The 21,958-nt window shown below is 37.7% G+C and overlaps 1 protein-coding gene across 1 annotated transcript in view; it reads left to right on the top strand.

Annotated features, from left to right (window-relative positions):
- LOC135702057 (igLON family member 5-like) overlaps window positions 1-20,266 on the top strand; it is a 210,387-nt gene extending 190,121 nt beyond the window's left edge. Inside the window, exon 6 of the mRNA XM_065223047.1 lies at window positions 19,764-20,266. Coding sequence (XP_065079119.1) covers window positions 19,764-20,116 — 353 coding nt within the window. The 3' untranslated portion in view covers window positions 20,117-20,266. The remainder of the gene's footprint in view (window positions 1-19,763) is intronic.
- Window positions 20,267-21,958: the final 1,692 nt, after the last annotated feature.

Below are 21,958 nucleotides of genomic sequence, written 5' to 3'. Positions count from 1 at the left end.
AATGGGAATGTGTGTTAAGGACCTAACGAATTCCGAAAGCGCCAATTAAGAGGCGACCTATTTTACCTGTTCGAACAACAAAACGAATAAATATCTATAAATAATCAAATATTTCATCAGCAAGGAAGAAGGAAGTCCACAGCTGAATTATTGATTTACAAAAAATGCCATTCCTACAAGGAGAACAAGTGCTAGAGTGTCATGCTGAGCCGCCAGACACCCATGAATTCAATGTTCAACAGAATCACTAAATTCAACTTTGCTCAGTGGAAGAGTGTCTGTCTATGTATGGTTCACCGTCCCAAGAAGCCAGAGGAAGTAAGTAACATGAGTAAGACAAATCGTCCGCAAAGCTCGATCACGTGCCGCAGACGTGAACCGGAGAGGGACAGGCAAATTTCTTCCTCGAGGAGCTTCAACAACCATACAACTGGGTACATACGCTGCCAGCATTCACCAAGAAGACGTGAAGCAATGAAGACGTTTTTCAGCCCGGGTGGAAAATTGAGTTCTCAACTCGTTGGATCATTTTTTCGGTCTTCTTTCTTATTTCGTGTAGCGTTGCTTCTGTCGGCTGCTAGCGGGAATCCCTTCCGCGAAACCTAATTTATTGCCAAAAAGTTACTCTGCAGATGTAAATTTGATTCGTGAGGTGGTTCCTTAACTAGTTTCCCATGGCGTGTTGGATTTTGGAACGGGTTTTATGCGGTTTTGAATTCAATCATTCTTTAAATAGCCATCCTGAAGATCTATGAAATTGATGACGGTTAATTGGATTAGTAATTACTAGTCGGCGTGTTGTACGCACTTAGAATATTGATAATGAATTTTATAGATTTGTATAAAAATGTTTGACACACAATATCAGTTCTCAATGGGTTATTCATGTTGGCTTTATTATGTCCCTACTGGAACTTTGCGTCGATCTTCAACTTAGTAGTTACGTTATATCGAGATAGTGTGAAAATTCCTAGATAGATTCGGGAATCTATGTCAGCCGCCAGCCTTTATAGCTGCGCCTTTTCCGACTGAACCAAGGGGTCGGGCTTAGTCGCTCATAAAATATTTATAGTTCTCCTAGAAATATGACTGCACATTATTTAATTTAATCACCACCTCATAAATATGTTTTATTAAGTGATACAGTGCTGAGAATTATTATTGCCATTGAATGTTTTCACGCGATATTGGCTCATCTAATCAAAATTATGTCTGATACAAAGTTGTAGGAAACTTGATAACCTTTTCAGAACAAAAAATATACACCGTCATAGAATGAAAATATATTTTGTCATAGAATGAAGAAAAAAAAAACTATTAAAACTTCAATAACAAAAAAGTGAATTTTTAAAATTTAAAAACTTATTTCAATTATGTAGGATACCTGGACCGGTTGATAGCTCGGTGGATGGGTTGGAATGTTCGATGAGGTGATGAGGTGATTCCGTAATGGTCACAGCACAGAAAACTACTTTTTTTATTTAACACAACTCTTTACTTACAGGACTCTACCAATTTACATTTATTACATTTAACATTTAACATTTAACACTAAATTGGTCACGCAGGACCGTCTTCGACCTTGTATTACTTAACACTAATTTTGACCTGCCACTACTCCTAAAACAAAACCTGAACCAAACAATCTGTAGTGAATTTATACATATACAAAATACCGAAATTCTCTCGCGCTCATCAGCTATCGGCTACCGATCCATCGGTTGCATCGATGACGTCAATGTAGGTGCCATCGAAAGGGAAAGTGATCTCCCTTGTTTATCTGGCTGACCGTCGATCGATTGGCGAAACAAAGGACATCCAAAACAACAGTCTGCCGTACTGCTGGTCGGTTGAGATGGTGTGTTTTAGGGTGGTCCTCGCAGACATTCTTACCCACCCTGAAATGTTGATTTCTGAACCTGAAAGAAAACAAAATCCTCTTCGATTGGGACGGGAAAGGGTAAGGTGCGCACTTCAATTCTCGCCGGTAGCCATTTCAGGAACTGGAAACAGACAAATATTCTCGACTGCTCGTTTCAACTCTCCAGATGATGTCTTCAGAGTTACGACTCTCACGACACCATCAGCACCCGGGTGTGCATCCACGATGCGGCCCATGCGCCATCGAGTCGGTGGTTGATTTTTGTCCTGAATAACAACCAGTCTTCCAACTTCAAACAAGACAGGCCTAGTCCAACTCTTGGACCTACCTTGTAATTGACAGAGGTACTCTCTCTTCCATCTGTCCTAAAAATGCTGTAGATGCTGCTGAACCAATTGATAGTGTCTTAAGCGGTTCGTGGGTACCAACCGTACGTCCGGTTCGGGAAGTGATTGTAATGAACTGCCAACCAGGAAATGTGCCGGGGTAAGAGGCTCAAGATCATTAGGATCATCTGACATCGGAATCAGCGGCCTGGAATTCAAGCAGCCCTCTACTTGAGCTAGAAACGTGAACATGTCTTCGTGTGAAACAGGATTGGAACCGATGACCCGTAACATGTGATGTTTAGCTGATCGTACCGCGGCTTCCCACAATCCTCCAAAATGTGAGGAACTGGGAGGATTAAAATGCCAAGTAATCCTTTCGTTGGCACAGAACCTGAATACGTCTTGTCGATGATCAGTATCTTTCCATAGACGAAAGAATTCCTCCAGCTGGTTTCGAGCTCCAACGAAATTCGTACCATTGTCCGAATACAAATCGGTACACCTTCCTCTGCGTGCGATAAATCGTCGGAGTGCTTGCAGGAACCTTTCTGTGGACAAATCGGACACCAATTCCATGTGCACGGCCTTCGTGCACATACACACAAAAATGGCTACGTAGGCCTTCACAGCACCTCTACGTGGGGCTGGCCGTAAATAGACCGGACCAAAGTAGTCCACTCCGGTTTTGGAGAACGGACGAGAAACCGTGACCCTCGATGTAGGTAGTTCTCCCATAAACTGCTGTATTTGTTTTGGCTTCGACCTGAAGCACGTTACACATTGGTGGACAACCTGCCTTGCAACGTTTCTTCCTCCGAGAGGCCAGTAGCGTTGCCGAACCGTTCCAAGCAGAAGTTGCGGACCGGCGTGGAGCAAACAAAGATGGTAATGTTCAAAGACCATCCTGGTTAACCGGTGTCTTGCTGGAAGAATCATGGGGTGTTTGACGTCGTCAGGCTCGTTCGAATTACGCAAACGTCCACCGACTCTTAGAATGCCATTCTCGCAAACATAAGGATGATACCAGCGAAGTGGAGACGTTCTACTGACAGGTTCCTGCTTCCGAACGGCTCGTAGCTCAGTCGGAAATACCTCTTCCTGTACCTTTCGTATCAACGTATATTCTGCTTGCCGTAGCTCTTCCGCTCTTAGAAACCCAGTTGGACGATTCTCCGGTGTCTGAAGCGATCGTATCAACCGCAGCCAAATAGAAACGCGACGAATCAACGTCGTGTAGGAGTTCGATGTGGAGATGAACCCTTCGTTGAAATCAGCAACTGCTGACGCTGTAACGACAATTGTAGTACGCCTTCTTTCTTCCTCTTCTTCTTCTGCCGGAGCAGGATCCGAAATTGGCCAGTTGTTCCGCTCTTTAGTTAACCAGCTCGGTCCATGCCACCAGAAGTCATTGTTGATGATATCCTTCGGTCCTATTCCCCTCGAAATCAAGTCTGCCGGATTGTCAGCACCTGCTACATGTCTCCAGTCACAACCTTCTGTGATCGCCTAGATTTTAGCAACCCTATTTGCGACAAATACTGACCACGTAGACGGAGGAGCCTGGATCGATCGCAAAGCACACGTAGAATCCACCCAAAATGTAGTGCCGCCTTGAAAACTTTTTTTTTCCTTTGATTTGTTTTTCATCGATCATAATGCTACCGACGCCAGCGAGGCAGCACCCACACCTGGCTCTACTTCGAGCATTACATCAAATTGTTGAGGAAGAACGTCTTCTTTTAGTTTTAGAAACTCATATTGTAGAAACTGAAACTTTTGATCAGTATAGTATTCCGGGATATATTGTTGCTGCTTGTTTATCACATTATAGACACATTGGCGGTGTTAACATAAAGAACCAGTTCAATTCAACCTTTGTACCAACGAAGCTATTGATGGCAACTGTTTCTTGGGCATTACAGTTGTACGTGGCATGAAGAGGGGTTATTATGGTGTTTTGTATCATTCTCCCAGTTCTAGTGACCAGCGTTTTGTTGAAGTTTTAGAGAACTGACTCGAGACATTCCTTGACTCTAGTAAATTAAATATATTGGCTGGTAATTTGAATATTAATTGGCGTGATAACCATAATTCGCATCATTCGAAGCGTTTAGCTGACTTTTTCAATTTAAAACAAACGGTAAATGAATATACGCGTATTTTCAGGCACAGTAAAACTTTAATTGACCACGTTTATTTCAATTTTGAATTAGTAAAATTGAAGTGCTGGAAGAAATATTAGAAATAGGCTGTTTCGAATCTTGTTGAGAGAAGCGTTGATTTTCCATTCGCGGCCGGTAACTTAGATGAATCTACAGCTGTTCTTAATAACGCTTTGAAAACGTGTACCAATCAACTAGTTGAGCAAAAGTTTGTTTTTTTGAAAAACACGAAAAACTGGTACAATTTGGATCTTTTTCGTCTTAAACGGAAAAAAGGACAAATGGTAGTTTGTAGATCGAATAATGACAATCGCTGGAATAGGTACACAATCGCGCGTAATAAGTATTCACAATCGATAAAGGAAACTCGTTGTGAATATGTTCAAAGGAAGATTGATGAGCATCAAAACAATGGCAAAGAGTTATGGAAAATTTTGAAATCTTTATTAAAACCTGGTAATTGCAAACCGCGGTCCATAACTTTTAATGGTTTATTAGAACAGTCAGAAAAAGAAATAGCATCTAAGTTTAATGATTATTTTGTAGACAGTGTTTCATTTATTAATCAATTATTGCATCGATCATGGTATTCTTCTTCGGAAAATGTCTTGCCTGGGAATTTCGGATGGTTTGGTTGATTGGCTGAAATCATATCTTTCCAACAGAACACTTCGTGTCAAGCTGGGTTCGTGCACTTCATCACCATTTGCTGCAACCTCCGGTGTTCCCCAGGGCAGCAATTTAGGACCATTGCTGTTCACAATCTTCTTCAACGATGTGACGCTCCTCTTGCCGAGTAGTTGTGTGCTCATATACGCCGATGATCTCAAACTATACATTGTTGTCAAGAACGTCGAGGATTGCCGTCAGCTCCAAGCAATGTTAGACCAATTTGTTGATTGGTGCCGCTTAAACAAGCTTTCCGTCAGTATATCAAAATGTGTGGTCATGATATTTAATCGCACAAGAACGCCAATCGTATTCGATTACTCAATTGATGGATTTGTACTAGAAAGAGTAGAACAAGTAAGCGACCTAGGTGTAATGCTGGACCCTAAACTTACGTTTGACTTACACCGTTCAATGATAATCACTAAGGCTAATCGTCAGCTTGGTTTTATATCAAGAATCACAAGAGATTTTTCGGATCCGTACTGTTTAAAAGCACTGTACTGTTCACCTGTTCGTCCGATTATCGAGACTGCATCTGTTGTTTGGACTCCCTACCAACTTTCCTGGAACATCAGAATAGAACGTATCCAAAAACATTCATTCGTCGAGCATTAAGACAACTTCCTTGGAGAGATCCACTAAACTTACCTCCGTATGCTGAGAGATGTCGCTTGCTAAGCATGGACACGTTACAACGACGACGACAAATTCAACAGGCAACATTTGTCGCAAAGTTATTAAGTGGTGAAATTGACTCTACCCACTTACTCTCTTGCTTGAACTTTCGTGCGCCAAGCAGATTTCTACGCTCAACGTTCCTATTGCGTCAAGACTCACACCGCTCTTCTTTTGGACAACATGAACCTGTTACGAGTATGATTCGCACGTTTTCTACAGTTGAAGAGTTGTTCGAGTTTGGGGAACCTGCTGCTCAATTCCAGAGACGTATTATTAACTCCAGATACATTTAGTATTTGTTATGGCTTCTGGTTCATTAAGACTTATTGTCAGATGGATGTATTAAATAAAAATAAAATAAAATAAAATCCATTGATGAACCTGTCGGAATAAAACAGCCTGTAAATAAAAGTTGTAGATTCGAAGGTTTTCACCCAATAACATTAGATGAGTTATTTGTTTTTATAAGGGAAATCGGCTGGAGTAGATATTGTTAATGTAATTGATTAAAGCCGAAAAGTTTCGTCCTATCAACATGTTGCACACATTAGAGAAAATTTTAGAACTTGTTGTTAAAGGCCAGCTGTTGGAGTATTTAAATAAAAAATAGTTTGTTGATACCAGAACAATCGGGATATCGAGAAAGTCATTCTTGTGAAACCGCGTTAAATTTGGTATTAGCGAAGTGGAAAAATAACTTGAAGTGAAAAGATGGAATTTACATCTGTAACTGTAACCAGTTCGATTTTGTTTGCAAAGTTGGTTTTTTGACGTAGAACTACGTCTTTGTCGACTATACTGGGGTGCAAATCAAAAAATATGTGTCGTGAAGTAGTGTTAGATTTTGGACACTTGTAACTTTGTCATTTAAAGGTGAAATTAAAATCCGAATACGCCAATCGATAGGATATTACATTACAAACCTGCTGAAATATTTTTCCAATTTTTCTGTAACACAACTTTTGAAAAATGTACAAATGATAATTTTATCACTGTTTTCATGAAATAAGCGTGTTTCCCAAACCCAGTCATAATAATCGAGTACCACTTGGTTGCACATCGCTCTGAAAAGAAACAGCACTGTTGTCGCGTTTCTGCTCATTACCGCTTCGGACGGCGTGGCGCTTGGTCCTGCAGTAAGCAGGAGCAAGTCAGTGGTTAAAGGTGACTTGGGTCCCGTTCAACTAAGAGGCTGTTCATTAACTAACTACGAGGGGGTGGCGGAGGAGGCAAGAATCCCAAAAAAATGTCTACGTAGCTAATGAACATCCCTTAATACGAAACGCGGAAAAGCTATTTATGCAAACAACCCTCCCCTCCCCCCTCCCCTATAACGACAACCTGAAAAAACATGGACATAATTACTAAGCAAACTACAATGTAGTAAAAAAAAAGTATAATTCCGTTAATTTTTTACCCAACTACTGCCCAGAGAGCTTCGAATTTGAAAGAAAAATCGCTCACAATATTTTGATGTTATTATGTACGTGATTTACCACCAACTGACGGACTGTAAAACATATCTGGTACCTCTATATATGCAATTAGATAAATATCCGAAGTCTATTCTTTTTTACATATTCTGCACAAAAAATACTTTCTGCCCCGTCCCATTGATAAAAAACGGTGGAAAATCCTGTCAGGGGCGGGACTTAGAATGTATTTTTTTTGCAGATTATGTAAAAAAGGAGGGGCGTCGGATGTTAACCCAAATGCATATACCGTGCATCATAGAGAAAGAAGCTTTATCTACTATTTCCAATTGGGTTCTTTAAGGGTATTGAGGTAAAGGCATATTCGTAATCTACATTAAACATGGAACCGAAATCCGAAATTTGATCAAAATTGGAACACTAGAACTATTTTAAATAAGTGCGATCACATTAGCAAATATCACCATCTCAGCGCCCCTCAGTCGGACTTTGTATGGGAGCGAGCTGTCAATTTGTTAGTTTAGTGTCAAACAGTGGAGTTAATATTTTGCTTTAAACTTTGATTTAAAAATCGAGATGAAAGTCTACGATTTCGAAAAAAAATAGCGTTGTGCTCAAAAAACGAAGCTCTTTCAGATGATGTATAAAAATCGACACACTTTTTTTTTAATTAAAATACCCAATTTGCTCAATTACTCAGGAATGCTTGTTTGATTACGATCCCGCGTTTCAATAAAATCCTATTTTGAGAACATTGTATTTTTAAGTATTAATAGTAACAAGAAAGTTAGACTTTTTCACCAAACACACATTTTTCATGTCCTTATGTAATATTCATAGAAAAAACATGGCATACATTTAGACGCAGTGTGAAAATAACATGAAAAGGTCCAATCAAAATCCATTACCCTACACCAGGGCAAGTAGAAACGCGTGGGGAAGTTGAAACACTAGATGTAGCTCTTAGCGAAAGTGAATAATCACTGCGATTATTTCTAATATAGTTTGCGGTAGTACACAATGCCTCTCAAAAATAATTACAGTGGATATTCACTTCCAAAGAGATATACGTACTTTTTCAACTTGCACCAGTGTACCTTAACTATGATGTTTACTATCAAAACATTAAACAGGTGGAGAACCTGTATAAAAGCTTTTGCTCTGACTTTGAAATTCAATAGCTGAATCCCCTAATTTTCAATTAATTTTGTACTAAGCACCTACTTATTGGAAACCAAACGTTTAATTTGAGAAAAGTCACAGTATTCTATTTTGCAATCATTCTACTAACACGCTGTAAAGTACATAATGATGATGCATGGTAATTTTATGTTAGGGTTGTCCTCCAAATTGGAGAACAAAGAGGTGCTTAAACCCCGTATGATCGTTATACTCCTTCCTCGCCTACTTCGTTGACATACGAACCAACATTTTGTTCAATATTTAAAGTACCGTCTTCTGACAAGTAAAACAACTGCCTGTTGCGTTATTATAAAATGCAATCTTCACTTTCTTCTCTGCTTCACAAACCTAACTTAAAACTAATGATGGAGCTACTGAAAAAAATTAATGTTTTATCCCACAACATGCATGGCGTTTTTGTGTACTATACTGAGGTGCAAATCAACAAAAAATGTGTGACAAAATAGTGTCAGTTCCTGCTGTAGTCGATGTCCATGTCAAATTTAGTGTACATTGATCACAGCAAAATAACTCAACATTGATCAACCCAAGGTAGTTGTAGGGGAAATTCTGTCAATTCTCAACCATTACATTAAATTTAAACATTATCTCATGCGTAAGATGAACCGTGGTCTGATTATGCTAACATGAATTGTCGCGAGTTTTGAACCATAACCGAAACATTGAATTACTTTAAAAATTTAAGATAAAGTATAATAATCCAAAATGCAGGACAAACATCAATCTTGCGTAGTTCTACGTCAAACTGCGGTCATGTCTAGGACACAACCCTTTAATTTTTTTTTTGTCATATTTAATTATCTTAAAGATAGATTGTCCAGCTCAAACTTTTGTAGCGGTAAGAAGTGGGACCATCATCATCATCATCATTACCTATCGACCCATCGACTCTTGAACCGGTGATCGACGGCTTTACTTCCCCCGAAGGAAGGTGTTGTCTGCTGGGGTTAGAGGTAAGCTTACCACTACACCACCGGCGCCGCATTTTGAAAGCTTGTCGAAAATTCTAGCTTTCCTGAAATGAGCAATGGACACTTGAAAATTTTCCAAAATTGTAAAACTTAAAATTTAAGTTAGATATTTTTCACGCGATGTTTTTTATGATTTGTGCTTAAGAAACAATTTTCAGGACTAAAAATACGTTTTCTGAACAAAAAAAAAAATAAGAAAAAAATGTTGAAAAAAAAACTTCCAAATGTGTACTGTTATTGATGGTTTAAGATTTTGGACTATTTTGAAAGGTCTTTTGTGTCCATTACCTTTCAAACAAACAAAAGTTTAAAAATCTTAAAATAAAATTGTTATCTATATTTTGAACAGTATTCATGACGTTCGTTTTTTTTTTCTCGGTGTTTTTTATGCTTATTTGGTTATTAATCCGGTTAACATTTTCGACGATTGGACACTAGGGTGCTTCATTCTGAAAAAAGTGATGAATTTCTGATGGGCCACCCTCCAGTTCGATTCATAGCCCCAAAATATGAACCTGTGCAAAAATTGGTAAAGATTGATGAAGGTTTAGAGGTCGCGCCAATGATTTGAAATTTGTATGGGAATTACTATGGAAGAATTTAAAAAATCGCTTATATCGCTATAACTTTGCTTCTACTTGTCCAAATGTCGAAAAAATTTAGTATGTTATTGCTATGGCAATAAACAAAAAGCCTACAGTTGCTACGCTCAGTTTTGCAGCGTATCAAGAATTATAAAAATGTGAAAAAATGGCAAAATAGGGTAAATTGACAGATGAATATGTACAAGGCAACAACGCCAATTTCATCGCAACAACAACAGGCTTGTTGATCATTGTCATGACAACCACATATTTTTTTTTTTCAACGTTTGGACAACTACAACCAAAGTTAGAGCAATGTAAACGAAAATCAATAATTTCCCATACTAATTCACCAAAATCTCCATACAAAATCCAAATCATTGGCGCGACCTCTAAACCTTCATCAATCTTTACCATTTTTTGCACAGGTTCATATTTTGGGGCTATGAATCGAACTGGAGGGTGGCCTATCAAAAATTCATCACTTTTTTCAAAATGAAACACCCTATTGGACACTTCAACTTCGTTCTACATAGGATGGGACTAGTTTATATTGATCCCCATCAAGCGAACCGTTTTTGATTGGAACTACAATGCAACAATAGCACGGATGCTTCCTGTGGATTCATTTGGACTAACTTGTTGAGATCGTATCTGATTTTATCTATTTAAACTATATTTACATGATTATCTAAAATTTGGCAAATTCTTAATGGAGTTTTCTCCACACATTGCATTTTTTGTGTATTTGAAATCATCATTGAACGCCAAATGTCTGCACATTTTTGAACACGTGGTGAAACATTATTGTAATTCATATATATTAAAACATTATATTATATACTGGGTTGGGGGGCAGCCGGAGGGAATCAAACGATTTGATGACTGAAAGAGGGCTCTCGGATTTGCCAGTCCCTTGTCACGTGATTACAGATGGCTATCTGGTCATTTTGTCTTCCAAAGGTCTTCAATGAAGCTGATTCACCCTGCTGCAACAAACCATCAGGCAGAACTTTACAACCGGTAAAGTATCTGCAGACATTGGTAATCCTTGCACTGATGGTGGGTTCCATTCACATCACATCACATCACATCACATCTAAATTTTGAACAGTATTTTTTTTTTCATTTTTGACGCAGATTTGTGGTTTTTTTTTTCTTAAAAGGCATTTTAGTTTTCTACAACTTTGTCTCAGACGTCATTTTATTTAGCTGAGTCATTTTCCAATATCCAATATCCAATATCGAAAACGCCATTTCGGAAAATTAGACGTCAGCCAAAATGACCGAATTCTTTCACAAACTCTAGGAGGAATCATATATTCCAGGAAAAAGGTACAAATGCAGGTGATCAGTTCCTTGTTCAGATACAACCACCTTCATGTTTCTGTGAGAAATGCATTTTCAGCTTTCGAAAAGATAGTAATTTGTCCAACTGAAAATTGCTGCATCCCTGACGATCGAACATACCAACTTGAACTGCAATATTGTATTCTCTCTTTGCAACATGCAGAGAACGCTTCCTGGTCTGATAACTTCAGTACAGCTCAACATATTGCCTCAGTCTATTTTCGCATCGCTTCATGCTCCAATAGATAATACTTTGTCAAAATAATGCAAGCGTCTGCTCGTTTCTTCTCTTGATAGCCTGTTTCCACTTGACATCACCCCACTTCCCGGAGGGGTTGTTTGCTCATGTCACGTAATCTATCCTCAAAGATAACATGTTTTGATGCTTAGACCGACGAGCGTTGTGAGTGTGTTTTGCATTGATTTATCACACATCATTGATTATGCATATCTATCATCTATAAAAATCGAAAATCCAAAGATAAAATTGAACAACCTTGCGTCTCCATCGGAGCGCTGTTCATCCCAGCGGCCGCTTAGTAATTTGTAAAATAAATTAGGGGAAATGTAGGTAATGTCGGCCTACATGTTCCTAATTTGGGTCCATCGCTAAAAGTCTGCTATGTATCAATTTTATCTAGATGAACGCGTTATTGGGACGTTACTAATGGATATTTTTGGTTGCTATTGAAAATTTAGTTGATTGCTGAATTTATGTATGGGCCCAAATTAGGGACACTTAGGCCGACATTACCTGCATTTCCCCTATGTGCCTTAATTTGTTACGAAAATACAGAACTCCACGCTGGAGTTACTACATATTTACGCTAGCGTTAAATTGTTTGTTCGCTTTTTTTCCGACGCCACAAAAACATTCGTCTTCCTTGTCACCCCCAACGGCAACCTTTCGTCGTGAATTTTGAAAGCTGAACCTACACCTTCACGTGACGTATTTCAGCTTTCCAACCATCAGCCCGCTTCGCCAAACTGCCAGAAACCGAAACGACGACGACGACGACGAAGCAAACTGTAACATGTTTGCTTTTATTCGATCCTTGCCTTTTGTTGTTCCACTGTTTGGCTGAATTTTTTTTTTGGGAGAAACAAGAAGGTCCCTTCTCTGCATCACAGGCGGCTGGGAGGTTATGTTTTCTTCGTACTGACTTTCAACTTCACCACCGTCCGTCGCCATCGCCACCAAGCACACTCACTGACTGCTTTGTTTCAACTTAATTTTACATAATACACAAAATGAAAATTTATTGCAAGCGGTTCTTCTTTGCTAGGATCGTTTGCTGGAGGAAAAAGGGATGAAGTATGCAGACTGAAGCCAAAGCCGCATAAAAAGATTGAAATTTATATAATGGAAAATGGGTAGTTTATGTTTATGTTTTCCGTGGGATTTCACTGCTAGGCGGCAGCCAGCTCAAGCCACAGTATAGTGTGGTTGTTTTCATCACTACGGGTTTGTTTTCTTCGACAAATCAACGAGTTTGCAGATAAAACTAATATATTTTTCGTGGTGTGTACGTACTGCTCTGCGCTGTTTGCTGTTCCAGTGAATTATTATATTTATGGCGTTGACAGTGGTTATCGGTTTGGTTCGTATTTGTCAAATATTTGCCAGTTTAAAGTGCGATTAACCCGACTGTTTTATGCAGTTTAACGAGAAGTAGAGTAAATTCCATGTGATTTTCCAATTTTTATTCACTACTGCTAAATCAATCTAAAAAAGTAGCTGTTGATATTAATCTTTTCCCAGCATAGACTTAAAATGCCGGGGGCTGTTTAAAATCAACATAAACATGGAATATTTAAGCAACCTGTTAATGTTCCCATTGATGCAGCATAGGTAGCTGAACCCAAACATGAAATGCCATAGGATCAGAACGTTAAAATCGAGGACATTTTGGATTCAAACTAAATATTTTGACAGCCGTTGAACTGAAGATATTCGTAGAACAAACATAGAGGAGTACAGTACACAGTTAAAATGTAGACAGCAAACTTTTTTTTTTTTAAATTCTTAATCAAGGAGATTTGTAGCCTATGGCTAGTTCATCCCCGGTGGACAGCAAACCCAATATATTTCAAGTGAAGCCTTGTTTTTCTTTATAACTAAAACTATGTATCTATTGGCGTCCACAACTCACCCATAAAGATGAAAAGTTTTGAATTAAAAAAAATAAGCACGAACAGGCACGAATGATCCACAGCCTGCCATTCCCGAGTTACTAGGAAAATAAATTCAGAATTGGTTAAAACATGAAGAAATGGTGAATAAAATAAATTCCAATAACAAATATGCTAACTTTCATCTTTTCATGGTATAGATGCATCCAAATCTGAATTTTTGCTAAGGAATATCCACAAACTTTGAAGAAACTGTTGAAAAAACTACAAAGATTTGCTTGATTAAAATTATTCTGCTGACCTCATCTGCAGACATCTGCAGAAAATGTTGTCACCAATTTGTAGGTTGAATTAAATAACGATTTCGATAAAAATTTTAACAATTCTTCAAACCTTAAATATGTTAAAGCAAAGAATATTTACTCTTTACACAACAGGAACGCAATACTTAATGATTCTAAAACCAGTTTATCAGTCTTTAAAATTTGTCGAACCTCTTAACGGAATCCCTTTATAAAGAGCTTTGAGTGTGTTGGTTTATTTCCTTTAAATTCCGTTATAATTGCTTATCTTTTGACAGATACGCGTTTTTCGTCTACTACTTGCAGACTTTATCAGTGCCAAGTACTCAACACCACTTGGCAAGTACTTGGCACTGATGATGTCTGCAAGTAGTAGACGAAATACACATATCTGTCAAAAGATAAGCAATTATAACGGAATTTAAAGGAAATTAACCAAAACACTCAAAGCTCTATTTTATCAGTTCGAGTGTACCTTACAAATTAGCAACAACATAATTTTTCCAAGCAACGCATATTATATCACTATGCTTAAAAATGAAACAAGCACAGTTAAATTTAAAATTACTTCCAAATTGATTTCGGTAACCTATCAAGGTTGATTGAGTAGTTGAAAAATTGTGATTATTTCGAAAAAGTTTTTTGATTTTGCCAGGAAATTTTAATTTCTGGCCCATAGTGCAGCGGTAGTGTCAGAAAGTTACCTCTGTGATAAATATTATCATCATATTTGTCATAGGTATAAGACACAGGTGGAGAAAATGTATTCCGGCAAATTCTAATCAATGTAGGCGTCTATAGTCGAAAGATAGAATAATTCAACACACTAAAGAAGTCTGCACATTGTTCATGAAATACGCGTAGCTGTCAAGGATAAGCAATTAAGGTAGTGGATTTAAATGGAAATTAGTAGTCCTTCTCACTTTCTTTATATAAATCAATCGGCTTATATCCGTCAGATTACTGAGAGGTTTGCATGAGCCAAACGAAGCCATAACAAATAACCATAGTACCATCGAAATATGCTGCAAAATGGATAAGAAACTGTGCCTTGTAGTGAGCTCTACTAGAGTATTGTAGGTGCTTTAGTCTATGTTGCGTTACGAAGAAACGCTATTTGGATTTCAGCGTTTATTCTGGGGGATGTTAGTTGGAAAAGTTAGGCATTCTACCGAAGCGGATTGGATTGAGGCAAAGAGAACTTTATGGTACCGTAAAACGAGGTGAAGTTAGTCACTACAATGTTCTATTTCGTTTCTCAACAATCCCTTTTAATGATATTATATTTATGGCGTTGACAGTTATAAGATAATGTGTTCACAATTCCATTAATGGTGGTAAGCTCCAACCGGTATTATCCTCGGATTAAATTCCAATCAAGAATGTCCGGCTGCTTTGATGTCGTCTTCAGAGTTAATCAACACGACTCTAAGCAAACACAAGCAAGGTCACCATAACTAGTTTAAAAAAGGCACTTTTGAAACGTGTTCCTTAACAAACGATGCTTTCTTCCACTCTAAATGTACAATTTAATGGAAATAATTAAATAAACAGTTTTTAATTGTTCCTAAACATCCTATTTATGTGAGAAAGTGATGATGATTGTCAATATTTAGGCTTGCTTCAAACTATTTTTTCTAATTCTTTATTAAGGAGATTTTGCATGTAAATAAAAAAATAAAATAAATAAAATAAATAGAATAAATAAAATAAATAAAATGAATAAATTAATTAATTAATAAATTCATATATAAATTAATAAATAAATAAATAAATAAATAAATGAAAACAAAAATGAAATAAAAAAATAAAAAAATAAATAAATAAAACCGTATAAATAAAAAAATAATAATAAATAAATAAATATATAAATAAATAAATAAATAAACAACTAAATAACTGAGCCCAAAATAGTAAGAAATAAAAAATCCTGCCCATGGCGAAAATAGGCCATTTTTTTGAAAATTTTAATACCTGCCGGTAATCAGTCTGTTTACTGTAGTAACTATAACAAAACAAAATGTTTATGCATTTATAAGAATCTACATTAAAAACCCTCCAAATTGACGTTCAAATATCACGAATAGTTTATTTGGTTGTAGAGTAATCTATTCTGAAAGTTTAAATTTTTTAAAAATCTCAAAAATCCAGGGTTGTAGCCCAGAACGATCTAGGCATTTTAGAGCAAAATAAAAAAGGCGTTAGTTCAGAATTCCAAAATAAGCGTTTTGGCCAAGTTTGGCTCAAATCGGTGACATGGACCACATATTTTTTAAATTCTGTACCCACTTGAACTGGAATGACCCATATGGAAGATAAGAAAAATGCATACGATGCGAGAACAGCGGCGAGAACAGAAATGCGAGAGAGCCGTATTTTTGGCACTACAGTTAACTCGACGCTGATGAACAATCAAATCAGGAGATATAAAAACAGAGGTAGTTTTCGGGTATACACTGCACTACTGGTTTACTAATTTCCACAACTTTATTCCACCGAACGAGCTAACAACAAACTTTGAATCAAATTTCAATTTCCTGTGTTCACCTCGAGCTACTGACTATCTACAAATTAATGAGTGATGATCTAAACAAAGATGATTGAAGATGATGACAAAGATATAAAGGAAACCCGCTCAAATGGGCGAAATTGTGGTGCTGCATGGGCTCGCTACCAAAATATGACATTATGTATAGGATTAACATATGCTATCCTAAAAGATGACATGTCCTCCGTTTTCAACAACTTTTCTACATCACACATCGAAAATGTCCTCCTTTTTTGCATTTTTTCCAATATCATATTCATAAAATTGTTTTCAAAGAGCGTTGTTTGCAGAGCACAAAATGGACCGATGGAAATTTTAAAATAAACCTGCTATTCCATAGGTAGAATACCAGACTTATTTCTGACCAACCAGGGATCAATTTTGACAAACAATTCCTCGAAATTCTGAAGATCAACAACAGCGAGATTTTCTAACATTATAATGTATTTTCGAAGCGTTAAATTTAAGTGAAAACTCACCAAATCTCGATTACGTTTTAGAAGGGATGTATCAGTTTTTGTAAACAATGCATTTGATCGTCGATTTGACATAGCTGGTAGCTCACTCACGTTAGAGCCTTAGACTATGACTTGTGTCATGTAATATAGGGTGTCTTGCAATGAGCACTCAAACATAGGATTTCCAGTGAAAACTAGATGTATGAGTGCCCCGTAACGTGGGTAGATCACCTTTTCGTGGTACGTTACGGGATGTAAGATCTACCATCGATTCCTAGTCCTGACTACTTCAAACTAGGTGAACAGGATTTTTCAGTAATCCAAGGAACACCTCTTAGTCCTTGTTACTTTTTATGTCTTGTTGATAGTGACAAGACTCGGCTTTGTCCACCGAGGATGATCTTGAAATAAGGAAAAAATGAGTTAGTTAGTCTTCACCTATGTGATTCCTAATCCTTTATTCGTTGTTCTCTAGTTTGAAGTGGTTAAGACTAGGGTTCTGATGCATGGTCATTATCAGTGTCATTGTTTAATTTTGTTGCTAAGGAATTCAATTTTGACTGACAAAGGAGTGCGCCTTTCGAGGGGATTTCAACACTTACAAGGGTATAAATTGCAAGACCTTTCAATTAGAGTCGGATCCTTGCGATAAATGCAAGAGTGGCAACTGTAAAAAAATCGAATACTTCATCATTTCTCAATAGTGATGGAGTAATACGACATGCACTAAACTAAGGACACGGGATATACTACAATAGATCAAATTACTGGTCACAGTGGTGTTAGATCCCGAATAGAGGAAAAAAAAAAAGTGTATGAGTAGTACATGATATAAGCCATATTCTGTACGGAGTATTAGACTGTGTTTCTATTGGGGAATTTGCATTTAAATTTTGAAAATATATTAAAATGTTCGAAAATCCCTCTTGGCCAATTTTCGAGAAGGTGTTTGTCAAAATGGATTGTTTGTCTGTCAGAAATAAGTCTTATGCAATACCATGGTTATTTAAAAATTTCCCAACTTTAAAATGCAAGTGAAAATTCACCAAATGGAACACAGCCTTAGATAGAATCCAACATGTGTTCGTTTTTGATGTTCTGGTATTGGTTTAGAGTCCTTTGCTGAATCAATGGTAAAATTATCAGGCTTCTTAGATGTTCCTTTTTCATGTTGGTTTCAATCAGCGATAACATGTATCCTAAGTTTTGTTCATGATAAAAATTGGGATGATTTTAAGGCTGTAAAGCTGTAGTTTTCATGCAAAAACAGCTAGACTTAATCATTTTCTTGTATTAAAAATAAATTATGATGGCTAGTTTCATGCATTTTTCAGAAGTTTAACGAGAAAATGAATTGAATTGATAAAGAATTAAAGTTATAAACAATCTCAATTGAACCTTACAAAATCATGAATTTTGTGATAGCGCACATATTATTCAAACGTTGGATAAAAACTCATTGTACTCCTTCAATGTTAAGAAAAGGAAATATTGTCCTCCTTTATCTCCAAACCTCAACTGAAACGTACTCCTTTCAAGTTTTTGATATGGTAATCCTAATTATGTATCATCACAGTAATTGTTTATTTTTTGTAAGCATGAGCAGTTCTGTCATCAGTTTTTAGAACCGAGTGGTTGGAGTTTTTCGGCTGTGTTACTTTGGACCGGAGATCGCATTTTATTAGTTTCTATATCGCATGGGTAGTCGTTTCATTTGATTAAATACTTTTTTGCAAATGTTTTGTTATCTTGTTACCCGATTTGACCTTAACCGCGTGTAATGTGTTGTTCAATTGGTGCGATGAGCCACGACTTTGTTCACGCGAGTGTGGTGGATTCGTTAAAGAATATATACCGAAAACACGCATAATCATGCAGTGTTTGGACTTGGTATTTGGCTGATCGGAGTGAAGGACTGCGATTTGAGATAAAAGTGTTTTTGCGTGTTCGAGTTTCGACATGATTGACAGCATAGAGCAGGTCTATTTCCAGAAGTGTGGAAAGCGTTAGAATTGACTTAATCCGCTACAGGACCAAAGGAATGCAATGGTGATGCAGTCAATGTCGTGACCTCACATAGGCGATATATAGTGCTTTAATTGTGTATGGGTCCTGAAAGTTATAGCAAAAGCGCTTGATAAAGCCTAGCATGTTATTTGCCCTGTGAATAATTGTGTTGTAATGGTCTATGAAAGTTAGTTTAGAGTCTAAGATAACTCCTAAATCCCTAACTCTTTCACATTTTTCTACATTTTGATTTCCTAGTGCAATTGAAATATTTGAAGTTGTTCTTTTCCTGCTAAATGATATTAAGTTACATTTTTTTACATTCAATTCTAGTAGACTTTTGTTGCAACATATGTAGAATGTGTGTATTTCATTCCGGAATATATTGATGTGTTCTTCATTTCTTATTTCCAAAAAGAGCTTCATGTCGTCGGCATAAGTAAGCAATTTAAGTTTTTTGAGAATGAAAGAAATATCGTTTACGTATAGAATAAAAAGAAGAGGTCCCAAATGAGAGCCTTGGGGGACGCCTAAAGTGACTTGAATTGGACTCGATTTCTTTCCGTTGAATGTAATTATTTGTTGGTGGTTAGTTAAATATGATTCAAGTCATTTTAGGAGCCCTGAGTTGATAACATATTGAACTATTACGTTGTGGCACTTAAATCCACTTCAAATCTGAGTGCATCGAGAAAAAAAAAACTACCAAGGTCATGCGAACATATATTCCCGACTAAATCCATCGACCTTCACATCATTCCACCCTGTCAAAAACCCTAACCAACGATCACATTTCACTGTCCTGTCACATTCGCCACGTTATGTGTCCCAGTCAAAGCGGAGCAGCCAGGCAAAATAGGAATCCTGACGAAATAAAAATATTTCCATAACAATAAATCTTCCCCCGGGTGTTTCGAAAGTGGAAAGTTGCTCCACCCTCATTCAGGCACACCGAATTTCACTTCATAACGATCCAGTCTGGCATAGCCACAACCGTTGTTGGATGGATTTTTAATGCACTGCTCTTTCTCTTTCTATTCCCCCCACACAGGTGAAAAGCCAGCCGCAATGCAACATCCGAAAAATCCAACAGTTGCGAGCAGTGCCGCAGCCATCAGTCGACGACTAACGAGCTCTGCCACCGGTGGATGGATGGCGGCCCTTCTGCTGACCTGGACCTACTATTGGTCCTCTCCGTGGATCCTGCGATGGCTCCCAACGACGCTTTTCTCCTCCCTCTCTTCCTGCTCTGCCGTGTCCACGATGCTGCTGCGACGGCAAACGGCTGCAACGACGATGGCCTCCAGTCTCACTAGCTTTAGGATGACACTCTGTATACTAATAGTGCTGGTAATCGTGAAGACTGTATTCAGCAAAAGTATTAAATTGTTTGATGCGGTCTAAGGGTCACCGGTGGGAAGGAAGGGTTCACGATAGATATTCACTTGTTGAGGTTTCGTGCCGCGATGCCGGGTAGTGGGTCGGCACGAGATGGGTTGGGGTTCTTTCCCACACGACAGAAGAGAGCTAGAGGACTTCGTTTCTAGAGGCAAGTAGCTATTATTATAAATATTTTGTACAGGTTTTCTAGTATTAACAAGTGTATAGGGTTAATCAGAATCATTTCTAAAGGAGTGTCAAAATAGAGGACCGTGCGAACGCTAGGAATGGAACGAGCTCGGTTTAGGGAATGCGCATTATTGGACTGATTTTGAACGCGACGGCGAGCTGGAAGTTGAAATCGATCTTCTCGAGATTTGTGCTGTCATGGTAAATGCGGTATTCATAAGGGTAAAATTGGGAAGTAATACGTTAGCAAAGAATCGTGCCCCAAAAAAACTAACTGCTGAACTATAGCAACCTCTTCGTATCCACCAAATAAGTGGTTCAAACACTGTAAAGCCTGACTCAACAAGATTGCCTGCATAACCAATATGCAGTTAAAGATTGCAGACGGTGGCCTAGTGGATGAGACGTAAGGTCTTCTGTTTGCTCATGAAATCGTTTATGTCGAAGCAAGTGCTATTGTGAGAGTATTCTTTGTAATCTGAACATTGTGCGGGAGCGAAATTTTATGAATGACTAGACGACTCAAATCTATTAGCCCGGTGAATATGATGTGAAGTGGCAACACATCACTCACAGTGAAGTGATTTGCCTTGCAAGTCAAATGGATTATCACATAGCCGTGAGTGACTCGTTGTTACTTCATTTCAATTTCTCCGTCATAAGGGTCTCCGTTGATTTCACAAATGTAAAAACAAACTGCCTGGTGAGATGTTAAAACTCAATTGATGTTTACTGGATAGGTTCCGATGAATTATAGAAAGAACTAACTTCAATGGCCTTTAGTGCATATTGCTTTAGTCAACCCAGAGACCTTAAACTATGTATCTCAAGATATGTTTAGGGTCAGCTATATCAAGTAATAAATGATTTTTTGCTGCCCCGATAAAGTGCTCAAACTTAAAGTGGTAATTTTATACGATAGATGAGGAGATGAAAGTATAGAGTTGATAGTTCGGTTAGAGTACGGCAGTGTAAAAATTGTATATAGAGAGTAAAAAACGTGCAAGGACAACTTTAAGGAAGGTACGAATCGGGTTGAGAGGTGATCAACACGATTCGTACCTTCCTCAAAGTTGTCCTTGCTCGATCTTTTCTCTCTATATACAATTTTCACGCTGCCGTACTATAATGAACTATTAACTCTATACTTTCATCTCCTCATCGATCATCATAAACTTAGCATCTTCAACTATGTATTTATTTGTTGTCAATCATGTGTGTTGACCGTTTCCGCTAAATTCATTATCTTCATTGAAAACTCCTGAGTGAATACACTCACGAACGAATTCACAAACAAATCTCTCGCTCATGCATTTTCACGAACTCTCACTCACAACGCCAAAAACTCCTTCCTTCAAATCACATAAAATCCGGTCAAATGTTAGTTGATGGTATGCACATGAATGTTCTGTTAGTTTTCCAAGAAATAGTGCAAAAATAACACCGAGAACAATGCATAACGCCAAAATATAAAGCAATTAATTTTTAACCGACTTATCAGTGATTAATGCGCTGCTGAATTTAGCAAGGCAAAACTAATAATCGAATAGTCTTAAAAATGAGATTTTAGTTTTTGAGTGCTTCCGTACACTTATTCATGCAAAATCATCGCAATATGGACAAAAAAGTGTCCAAAATTACCCAAAATTCAAAATCTCAAAAGGACACTGAAACTAT

Source organism: Ochlerotatus camptorhynchus, unplaced genomic scaffold (genome assembly GCF_037179485.1).
Source record: "Ochlerotatus camptorhynchus isolate MF236.1 unplaced genomic scaffold, CSIRO-AGI_Acam_v1.1 ptg000183l, whole genome shotgun sequence".
Classification (NCBI taxonomy): domain Eukaryota; kingdom Metazoa; phylum Arthropoda; class Insecta; order Diptera; family Culicidae; genus Ochlerotatus; species Ochlerotatus camptorhynchus.
Note: the sequence above shows the minus strand (reverse complement) of the source record. Positions and strands in the feature narration are given on the sequence as shown.